General features: G+C 38.5%; 1 protein-coding gene across 2 annotated transcripts in view; it reads right to left on the minus strand.

Annotated features, from left to right (window-relative positions):
• SHOC2 (SHOC2 leucine rich repeat scaffold protein) overlaps positions 1–12,561 on the minus strand; it is a 66,974-nt gene that overhangs the window by 14,374 nt on the left and 40,039 nt on the right. For both annotated transcript variants that reach the window (XM_080621511.1, XM_080621510.1), the window contains exon 3: positions 9,020–9,157. In XM_080621511.1, the coding sequence (XP_080477637.1) occupies positions 9,020–9,157 (138 nt within the window). The remainder of the gene's footprint in view (positions 1–9,019; positions 9,158–12,561) is intronic.

The raw sequence follows: 12,561 nt of genomic DNA on the forward strand, positions 1-12,561 counted from the left end.
GAATGTTCATGAACATGGCAGTTTGATAACCACAACTGAAAAGCAGCTACTAGCAGGAAAAGCAATAAGCACAACCCCTTCCAACTTGTTTTCTTAGAGAGTCCACTGGAAAAAACCTTGTAAACTCAACTACCCCATCCATTGGCACTTCTAAAAATACCAAAGCCTGACTACGCCCTAAACTTAAGCCTGGCCTAAGAAAGTTACTGAAAAATTGTTTTAGTTCAACTTTTGGCATGAGCAGTCACCCCTGGGGATAAGCCATCTTGTTTCAGGTCCATTTTCTCACCAGCAAATGTACCAATGCTCTACTTTGCCCAGCTCTCAGGTCTGAAGCAACACAAGTGCAGAATTCATAATCACTTCACTGGAGTGACTGCATGTCTCTCTCAGGGTTAGCGGTTTAATTTGCACAGAAATGAATTAAAAATACTTGGAAGCATGCAAATCCAGAAACATTAAACTCGCTTGCTATAAGAGGGACTCTAAGCAGATGGTTTAAATTAAATTCTTTATTAAAGGTACCTCAAAAATATTAGTCAAAGAAAAAAAAGAGGTGTTTGCCAATCCCAAACAAAGGGAAGACTGGAAATAAAGCAGGAAACCATGCCTACAAAAACATACTTTTTAGAAAGACCACCTAAAGTGGTTCACGAAGTAGGAGCAATACATCTCTTTCCTGAATATTTCAAAATCAAGAGAAAAAGGAACTGGAATGTTGAATAATATAAATAAATCTAAATTCCTAATTCAAAGTCCTACCAGTGCATTCTAAAGGGAGTGACAAGTGCTCTTTTCTTCCGAGATCTACCACACTTTTTCCTTTCCCTCCTTCAGTTAAAAAAAAAATCCTTCAAATTCCCTATCCTCAGATGAAGGGTCATTTATTTTGTGTGAAATGTTACTGCATCATTACTAAAAGATGGAATAATCAGTCTGGTTTATAGCACTTAGTTTGTCAAGCGAGTTTGCTATCAGAAGCAGTTGCTTCCTCCTAAATAAGCCAGAAGCATCAGATCAATTTAAAATCTGTTCAGAGAAAACTCTTCTGCATATAATGTTAAAAACACAAGTTGGGTTTACAAGAACTGTGCACATGAAAACCTCGTAAGATTGTAATCAAAAGTACACATGAACTTCAGTATGCAATAGGTAATTGCAAGAACTTGCAACAACAGCAAGGTACTATTAAGTATTTCTGATCATCTAACTTCTATAAATAGTCTTAGATATCGATTTGACTCAACTTTGCACAATGAGTAGCCACCTATTCAAGAACATGTTTTACATGACCATACATTACCTCATAGAGCGCAGTGCACTTAATTCACAAAGGGATCTTCAAAGACAGACAAAAATGCTGGTCTGCATACAAAAGGTACCAGGTGTCATTTCTAACAAGTGGAAAGCAGGAGGGACATCCAAAATTACTTTGAAAAATTGAAAAAAGCCCAAAGCCTTGATGTCACTTTTAAAAGAACATACATGAATTAAGCTTAATATACCACATTGCATTAATCTCATAGTGAGAATAACAAAGATGACAATATGGAAGAAGAAGCCAAAACAGCTTCAATGAGGATGTTACAAAGCAGGTGGAAGCTAAGGGCCTTGAAAGAGCTTAAAATTGTATAGAAGAGACTAGACAAGCCAGAGATGGGCAGCTATGAACAGAATTAAACACTGCTTCAAATATTTCAACAGTGCTGGCGATCTAAACCACCAAGCTGTAAGTCAGAAGATGCCTGTATCACACTTTGTACTTACTATATACTAGTTTTTCCAGATGTTGGCCATACTCCATGACAACTGTTGAACAGTTTCATGCATTTTTAGGCGAAAAGAGCTGTTGACCTGTTTAACCTCTTGTCAGAATGCAAACCATTCCCCCTGATAGCCGTAGAGGAAAATGAAAGGTTTCAGATAAACAAGTTTAACATTCAACTGCATTCCACAAGCTAAGATGATGTCTGCAAATGGCCAACACTGTGATAGCACAAAGTGACTGGTCCAGCAAGACGTTCTGAAGGTGATCTCATTGAGCATGTTGCAGAGAAAGAACAAAATCCCACAGTCATTATTCATCTGATCTGGGGGCAACTCTTTCCTAAACTAAAGTCTATACATTCCTATGAATGTAAACTCACATCACCAATCACCTGAGAGATGTTAAATCCTTTATACAGCCTGCAAGGCTGAAACATCCCTAATGTTTAATATACTCTGACTAAAAGCTGATGTTTTAGGAAAACTGTGAATGGGGACAGAAAGATGATGGGTGCGGGAAGGCAACCACTCAGGAAAACTGCAGAAGATAAAACAATCCCTCCTGATCTTTGCTACCAACTACCAAGGCCAAAGCATGAAACAATTATACTTCCAGACGTATAATTGAACACAGCACAAAGTTTGACTTCCAAACTCTGGATTTTATTGGTTTAACAATGAAGCGATTTTTAGTGTATTTTATTTTCTCTTTCAGCCACCAGTACCTCCTGATACACCAGGCCAGCATAGGAGGCACATTCAGACTCACAAGGGTCAGCAGAGCCTGTAATTTTTTGTCCTGCTCAAAGTGCATTATCCTCCTTACACAAAGTCTAGGACTCCTCATAAAGACCTTATCTATTAGAAAGCTATTTAACATTAATTTAAAATTAAAATCTACCACCTTTACTGGTTTAAATGCTATTTGTAGATAACATAACTGATTCCTCTCTATTTTCAGCCTACCAGTACCAACCAAAGGCAGGTTTTCCATCATCATTTCAAGATTAAGGCTAAAGCATAATCATGTTAGCAGTTACTTATTTTTCAACTCTGATTCAAGACCATAATCACTGCTGACTGCCTACGTGGGAAAGATACACGCAAGATACTGGCAAAACTTGAGTGACAGAGGCTCAAGTATCTGACACGCACCACACACAACACCTGCATAAGGCTAGAGAACACAAAAACTCTTACTGACATGTTTCTGAAACTAAGCTATGAAAATTCAGCTTCATTTAATATGCATTCATCAAAATGCATGTACCTAATAGACTTGCTTGTCTTGATTCTGATGTGCTCCCTTGAATCACTCTTCCCTCGTGCCTGCTTCTTACATAAAGAAAGTAAGATTATGGGCTTTTTCTTTCTGCAGTATACCAATAATTCTGAAAAGGCTGAGCTGCAGTTATAATATATCTGTACATATTGGTCTCCATACCTAATTACCGTGTATGCACATTCACTAAAACAAATTGTGCCCATCCTAGACTTACCAGAATTCCAACCAAAATTAACTGTATTTTCGTAATACAAATCAAATCCATCAACTCTGACTGAACAAGTCAATAGAAGCCTATCTTGTAAAGAAACACAGTACATATGTATTTAATAACATTGGGCTTGCAATGAAGATTTGGTAAAACAAAAAGGGAAGTTCTAATTAGCTGAAAATAATACAAAAATACAAAAACACTTCACATTGCAACAGAGTCAAAAGCAACAGCTGGGATGTATTCGGGGCTATCAATTAAAGTGTTGCCTTTTACTCAACTCATACTTCATACAATAACACAAAGCAACGACAACTTCTTTCACTTAATTTTTCACTGGTCGCCTTATTTGCCTTTTCAATTGACTATTTAAAACCTTTCTCTGAAATTAAAGATTCACATAAATGTAAATCACATTGTAAGAACAGTTTAGACCAAACTGGCAATGCAGAAAAATCATTATCCTTTCCTAATAGATGTGTTTCATTTTTTTCTAAGTCTGCCCTACTATATAACAATATGTAACATATGAATATACATTTATAATTTTAGCTAATTAAGGAATGTGACAAATTACTGTGTGCAGACCAGAGATCCACCTATTTATCTTCTCCCTGGAAAATAATGCCTAACAGCAGATACCATGAGAAGAATCTAAGAAAAGGGTAAAGCACAGCCTGAAACTTCCCCAAAAGCCAGGGGAAGATTCAACTCTGTGTGCCTCAGTGAATTACTTAATTTAGAAGCAACTGATAGATTTTTCTTCTGCATAATTGTCACATTGCCCTGTGAGCTTTTAGTATCCACAGCAACCTGTGCAAACACCGAGACCCAAGTGTTCCCTGCACATCACACACAGTACAGTCTGCTTTTCACTGCTTTGAGGTCAAGCCCTCACAGCTTTGCTTCATCCCGCCCTTTCTGCTGATGGAGGAGGCAGTGAGCAGTCACTTCTCATTTACCACCTCTGGCCACTCACTATTTTCTAGCTAATTTCACTGCTGTACATTTACTAAGTCTAGAATTGAAGCCAACAAGAACCAGAAGCTTCACTCCCTTTATGAGACCACCATGAGAACTAGCAAAGGCTTATAATAACTCAGACATGAGAATAAAAGTGGGAGCAACTGCTTTCCACCAGATAAATGCTGAACCTATTGCAATTGCCCAATACTAGCAGAATCTAATAAAAAATGTTTCATTAACAGCATAGCCCAAGAACAAAGCTTCAGACAAAGCACTGAACACCGACCAGATCTCCCAATGTGAGCCTGTGAAACTAGTCTGATCCTGCAAAGCACTGAATGCTCACAGACCAAAGCACTAGGTCATGTGCTTAACTGTTAAGAACGTTAATACAGCTATCAAAGCTGGAGCAGGAGGCTATGCACTTTGCCTCATCAGAATGACGAGTGATTACTAACATCAAATCTATCAGTCACACAGGAACATCACCCCTGCGCACAGAGGGAGCTGCAGGTGCTCTGCTGGGTCTCATCAGGACTATTTGTCAAATATCTCAGAGTTAAGACTTCTCCAGTTTCTGTTAAGCCTGCTAAACTTAGAACATCATTTAGAAGTAGTTCCACTTTCCTACACAAACATCTTTCCTAGGACTTCCAGGGATTTAAAGTTCTCAACCACATTTTGTACAATCTGAGCTGAACCAATTATGTACAGTCAGTTCTGGTCACTATGCTTTCATGGTTTTGATATCAATTACATGCTTTAAAAGTACAGCAGCACTCTCAGAGGTACACTGGGGCTAAACGGGTTAGAAGCCCAGTCTGTAGCACAATTTCAACTAGCAAAAATGGCAAAGCTATTCCAGATAATATTTGCTTTCATGAGAGTGGTGATTTCAGCTTCTGAGCTAATGTGCTACAGCGAAGGGCAGGAGGAGAGCGCAGAGCTTTCAATATGCCTCTCGTTTTCCTAACCATCTTTTAGGAACACTGCCATGTCAGACACTGGAAAGTGTGTCCAGTGACGGGATTTTTTGTGCTTTTAAAGCAGCATTTTGGAACATTTACAACTGACTATTCTTTTTCTTATTAAAATGTCTGCTGCCTTAAATGTCCATGAATATGGCACATTTGACTATAAGCAAACTGCACACGTACACACACAAAAGTAGAAAATTACAAACCAGATGAAGAATCTGGTTTTTTTAAAGCTGTTATTCTGCTCCTGTTGAATTGCTTTCTCAAATAAGTGTTTCTGTGCTTTCAAACAAGAAATTGTGAACACATTTGTACAGAACTCTAAAATTAAAAGTTCAAAGAGGGAACATTCACAATGTGGCATCTGCAGCATGAAAATGTCTAAACTAGCTTGTAATCCAAAGAAACGCTTTACTCCACCCAAAATTTGCTTTCTCTCAGTCTCAAAAGTCTAATTATTGATTTTGATATAAATGGTATGTTCTTCACCTTCTTTTATATATCCTTTTGGAAATACTAGTGGGCCAACTAAGTACACAGAGATAAGACATTATGTATAGAAGTGTATATACAGTATATAAGACATTTCCCCCCCCCCCCAAAAAAAAAATCCCACCATGTGTGCGTGGGGGAAGCTGCAATTAAAACACCAAGTAGCTAAGATCCCACTATGATTTTGATTCTAGACTTAAGACTCTTGGAATGTGCTAAACTGTTCCACAAAGCTCATTTCTCTTACGGGAAGTGATCTAATATACAAAGTACTCTACAATTTTCAATCAACAGAAATACAGATATGAATGTATTAAGCCAATATCTATAAAGCAAGACATTAGGTCACTTCCTGACAACTAATATCTAAAATCGACATTTGTTACTGCATGAAAGCATGCTTATACAGTGTTAGATGAAACAAGAACTTTGTATTTTTACAGAGTGCCTATATTGGCTCTGCTACCTCTCTGTAATCACTGCTGATGCATAATCCCTTCCCTGCCACTCCCCTGCATGTCACCCTCCAACATCCCTTCCTCATAGCTCCAGCACATTTCAGTACAGTACTGTTAAATTAGAAACCATGATTTTTTCCTTATTTTTAATTGGTAGATTCAGAAATCTTCCTGTGGTAAACCCAAAACTCGGTTAGATAGTCCAGCAGTGAATTTAAGATGCAGTTTTCAAGTGGGGCTTTTTGGGGGTGGGTTTCTTTTGTCTTTGGGTTTTCTGGGGGGAATGGGAGTCTTTTTTGAGGGGAGGGAGAAATAGAAAATGAAGGGGGCTGTTTGGTTTCCAAAGCAGCTTGACAAAAACATCCATTAAGAAAAAAAAGAGGCCTCCGTCAGAAGAGTGTCCATGGGGAGGAGGGGACAGACCTGGCAGTAATGGAAAGTCTGCTCCATAACAAGAGGTTCACAGTACATTAAATATTTATAACGAGCAAAAGCACTTGGTCTTTTTTGTACCCAGCCTGCAACTCCCACCCCAGTTTGACTGAATGGGGGAAACATTAACAGTATTTTTATATTAGCGTACTGAAACCTGGCAGCATGCACATGTTGAAAGAAAAGCCAGTTGTGCCAAACACCAGGTAGACAACCATGAGTAGGGAAGAGACAGAAGCTGGAAGGAGAGATGGAGAGGCTGGAGACGCCATCCTGCAGCCAACAAGAGACACACACCAGGCGGCCACGCGCCATTTACTTGCTGGGCTCTTCTCAGTACTCAATGTCTCTTGTTGAACAATCCTAACCACAAAGCAAGCTGTAATCTAAAAATCAAGCCACAACTTGCTTTCATGTTGAACCAAAACTGCGATGACTAAGAAATAAAGCCAATGTTGCTGAACTGGCTACGGCTGCCTTTTCTGTAACATGCATAAATGTAGGCTGATCATTATCATTTAAGCTGGAGTTTAAAACTTTTCCCTTCAGTATTCAATGCTGGCTCCTTGTGAAGTATATGTAGCACAAATACCAGTTTCTGATTTTAAGTTCTTCTCTAAGCAGACATGCTCAGCCACTACACCCTGGTCGATACAAACAACAGGTATTTTCCACTGGAGCAAAAACTGAACTAGTGTAAGGTTAAGACACAAAGGCGCATCACTGTCTCTTACCATTATTCATCTGCCTTTGGTGGTTTGGTGTGCTATATAGCATTGATATTCAGCTCAGATAACCATGTGAAGAGACAGCTATGTGCATTTTAAAATAAGTAACTTCAAAACACTATAAAGACAATGCAATGGAAAAACAAAACAAAGAAAATGGCAGAAATCCAGTCCAACCAGGTATGAACCTGACTCAATAGAAACCACCTAAGCTTACAATAACTTTCTGAAGAAATAGATGAGTCCAAACTACCTTGATTGCATAGTCAGCAGTTTCCTATCACAAACAACTTAACTGCCTGAGTAACTTTGTGCCTCTCGTACCCAAAGACCTTTCCCTGTAAGCACAGTGTTGTGGCATTTTGTAATTAAGATTTTCATGGTCCTCCGAGCAGCTCAGTGACTACCAGTCACTAAACAACTTAGTAAATTGTCCTACTATTCTGCACAAGAATCAACAATAGTGATCTGTAAGCCCTGTCAAGGGAAACCTCACACTTGCTTAGAGAAATTTTCCCAAAATTGGCAGTTTATCCAAAGAACTATGCTTCTAAATATGACGTGTAAACTACACATGAGTTTTATGTAAAACAACTTTCAATCAGATTTACAAATTAGCTACAAAAATAAAGGCTGTGCTTACGAACTGTGTAGGTTAGATGCAAATTCCAGATGGAGTGGGATCTCCAGAATTTAAAAATATCATCAATCCAGGAAGGAAGTTTAGCTCCAGTGGATACTTCATCAATGTAAATGCTGCTCAAGTCAAACTTTCTCAACAAAAAACCACAGTAACTCCACACTCAACAATTTACTGCTAGAAGAAGAGCTGGAGAGTGTTGTTAAGTGGCTCGTCGCTCTCCTGCTCACTTTACTATGCGTTAAAGTACATTAACAAGATGTTCAACATTAAATATTGCTTAAGTGATAATGTTCATTCTTCTGAGTATGTTCTGGTAACAAATAAGAGCTTAAAATCATGATGGCCTTGGTTTCCTGCCTTTTTAAATCACAGCATGCATCTTTTTCTGCCATCTGTTTAAAACTGATTTAATTAAATAGAAAAGTCATATTTTGCTGTTTCATCCTATATGGGATTCTGAAACCGACCACAAGGGTGTTTATTTCAGTCTGTTATTCCCAATCTCAGTTGCAAACCCTCTGCATTTTACTGTATTAGAATATGACAACTTTATGGACTTGGAAGGTTTTTTTAGTTCTACTAAAGAGCATAAAATATGTATAATTCATTTAAATCCTTTATCTTTTTAGTTCAATTTTTCTTTCAAAGATGTTAGTTAAAACCATCTGCCAAATTATTACACTTCAATTATGAATCTTTTAGCCTTTTATTCTTTTGTATGCTCAGTTTTATTACAGAATTGTCAGACAATCTGCAGACATTTACTCATAACCACAGAACACCTCAAATCAGTTAGAAGTGATGGATTTTTTTCTCTTGCAACTCTCGTTCTTAGTCAATGCCACACTGCAGAACAGCCAGATTTATTAACGTAATTCAGACAGCTTGAAATTATATCTAAGGTAATACGCACACCTTTTAAACTCAAGTGTGAAGCTGCTTTGAGCTGAACATCAGTTATTCTACAGCCACCAACCAAACATTCATCCTTAAATTTGTTCCTCTTACTAAACAATTTGAAATAGTGTCTTATTTTCTCTTCTCCAGCATCTTCACATACCTATGGTTTCTGGCAGGTCCAAGAGTTCATTGTGCTGCAAGTCAAGGTTGGTGATCTGCGTGCAGCTTCCAATCTCTTCTGGAAGGTGTTCAAGCTGATTGTGCGCTACATCCAGCGTTATGAGGTTACACAACTCACCTAAAAGCACACAAGAAAACCAAAACATCAAGTTTTTTAATGTACAGCTGTAGACAATGACTTCTGCACAGGGATTAATAGAATCAGGCAGGATTTAGGATAATCTGAAGAAAAGCTATTGCTACCATAAAGTTATACATATAAAATAAGGCATTACAGGACCATCATTTCATCAGTCAGATCTAAAACCTCATCAACAACTTTGAAAAACTCAGATAAAGCTTTTATATATTCTCTCAAGAAATCTTATTTATCGATTGATTTTCTTCTGACAGTTCCAGCTGTGGAATACAAGTACAAAACCTACACTTCACACTTGTTTCTGACTGGAAGTTTAAAACATCACTAAGCGAACTGTATTGAATTCTGAGAATTTGAGATCTGGTTTTACACCACTCATTATTTCAAGCACTAAAATCAACAATTAAGACACACCAAAATTATCTGGCTGACAGTCCAGATAATCCAAAGTAATGAGTGCTATTTTTTAATCATTTTTAGTCATCACAAAAAGGCAGCAGAATATCATCTTTTTATATGTAAGCAGAGTTATAGCAAATAAAAGTTTAAAATAAAAGGCTTAGCTGATAAGCCTTAAAAAAAACCACTGGATCTTAAAGTTTAAAGCACCTTCACATCGAACTGTTTCATTCCTGACATTTACATGCTAATTTAAAAGTACAGCTGGCACAACTCTCTGCTTCACCTATTTTAATGACAAACATAGGGTGTTCTGGGCAATAGCTTGATGAGTTTAAAGAAAAAAATGTGTGCATGAATACGTGTGTATGCATTCACATTCTTTGCATCTGATGGAGGTGAAATTAATGCAAATTATTTGAAGAGCTTCAACTCTATCCAGTAAAGATGAGGTCACTGCATGTGTGTATAAGAGCATGACACAGTGAGTAACAAATTTGGAAGAGTAGCAAATTCTTTTTGAGGAGCGAATGCCTATTTTTAAGCTTCAGGGTTGCATCTTTGACACAGTCCTGTAAGGATTTTCCCACAGGCCTGTAGAACTGGCTTGGGCAAGTTCTGATATATAGAGAGTGTCTACCCAATAGATCAGCAGATAACCACAAATGGTGATTTAATAAATCATAAAATACTTATGAATTCAGACCCTGTTTTGAGTTGGAGGTATCATGTAGCCACAATCCTCACTACAATATCAGGAAACAGTCGTGAAAGGCCAGCAAAAAAAGAAAAAGCCAATCCCAGTAGCCTCATATTCCATTTTTCTTAGATGGTTGACATATAATTGATCTTATTTCCTGCATATATTAAACCAAACTGTGATGTTTTTCTAGGATCTAGGCAGATGGAAATGTGGTGCTTAAGCAGCTCCTCCACCACGTGTGTCTCCCCTCTCCTAAGTCAGCACTCAAATGTATTCCAGGCAACCAGAGTCAACAGTCAAACACACTGTACCCAGCACTGCATAAACCACACATTTCAATGCCATTAACATGCAGAAGAAAGCAAATATAAGAAAAAATTAAGCAAGAGTTAATGTTGTGTGGTAGGAGTGCCTTGTTATTCACAAACACAAGTGGGCAAAGTGCAGGAGGCAATAGAAGGAGGAAGAAAAGCTTGAGGAAGACTTCAAAATCCCTCCCTTTAAACAAACAAAGAACCCCACTAATCTTTACTAAGGTAACTCAAAAACCTTCACGTACTTTGGGGCAGTAGTTTTCCCTTCACAATTGCTGTTTTCATTTGTTTTCACTTCAGACCTAAACGAATGATGTCAAATTTGAAATATGGCATAAATTTCATTTCATCACACTGATTTCTCATTTACTTGACTCTTCCCACTCTACATCTGCTGAAGTAGAAGAAAGATTTGGGTTTCTGCAGCAACATTTGCCACACTTTATTTTTGCACCTGCTGAGAACTTTGACAACAGCAAGCTACGTGTTTGCAACAAACATTGTACTAGCTAATTCTGGGGAGGGAAAAAAAGAAGAGAGATGTCTGTTTACTTAGATAACTAAGGGCAAGCTAACACTTTGCTTTAATTTGGACAGCCATCCTTAATATTGCTATATTAAAGATGCAGGCACTCTTTTAAAAAGCAACACTGGTAAACACTTAATAAGAATTTTGCATGTTAATATAGAGCAAGGACTGCCCAATGAGTTTTAGACACTAGAGCAGAAATCAAGTGGAAGTTAAAGCCCTATCATGAAGTACAATGACCTAAGGAAAACAATTTCAAGGGATATTGTAATATCCAGCTTTTAGTTCACATTGCTCAGTAAGGAATCTTGCTCTTGGATGTAATAATACTTATAGTTTGACAGTAGCTTACCAAAATGTTCTTCCCCGCCCCTGCCTCCAAGAGCAGAAGATGAAATGCTGCTGGCACTGAAATTCTTTCAATACTTTCACTTGGATTGCTGAGACACGACACAGAGAGCATAGAAGTCAACAAAAAGCACTCACGGTACGTTTCTGCTGCTGTTCTCCATGACATATAAGAAAAGACCCTCATCCAGTATGCTTAATGAGGTAAAAAATGTTTAGGTGATACGGTAGAGACTCATCTTCACATGTAAAAGCACACAGAGGACCAGCAGTGAGTGAAGAACCCAAATACTGGCTGTCCCAGGAGAATCATCAGCCCCAGGGCCACAGTGAGACCAATCACAGTGAGTAAATGGAAAGATTCTACAAAGCGCCTCACAGACTGAGGGCTATTACAGGGCTTGAACGCCTACTGAGGTGCAAGAAAGAGCAACTTGGCTTGGTTAGAGTTGCTATGGGATCTTTAGGGAAGGCGAAAGGAAGGAATCAACGTGACTTAGGAAGGACAAGTGTGGGAAAATAGAGGGATAAGAAAATAAAAAGGTCTAGTCCTTTACAAATCAGTGCTGTTCATTCTGATGTGGTCAATCAGCACCATCTGCCCTATCATCTTAAACTCTGTTTTCCTAGGTGAGAGGCTCTCTGCTCTGCATGCATGAAGGTCTGAGTACCAGCAACACTGCAGTTAACGTGACCAACACTAAGGAAAACATCCCAGTATGTGGGACCAGACCTGCTCTGGCCATGGAAAGCATGCTGCTGCCAGGCCAGGGGCAGCTCTTCCCCCACTGACTGACAGCAGTCATTTACCCCATGAATGGACACACTGTGCACTGCAGCACAACAGCAGCCCTTTCAAAACTGATGCCAGGATAAACACATGGCACAACAATCAATACAACAAATAATGATCTGCAAGAACAAAGAGGGCAAACTCAAGGCCATCTGTACAAAGGTTTTCCGAGGAGCAGATGTAAAGCCGGCTTGTTTCAGTGACTGAATGCATCCTTCATATTGTCTAAACAGCGGCAGCTGTATTGAGGGCAGTGCTTCTCAAAAACAGGTAAAAATAAATTTCACCGTGATTCAA

The sequence above is a fragment of the Psittacula echo genome, assembly GCF_963264785.1.
Source record: "Psittacula echo genome assembly, chromosome: 6".
Classification (NCBI taxonomy): Eukaryota; Metazoa; Chordata; class Aves; order Psittaciformes; family Psittacidae; genus Psittacula; species Psittacula echo.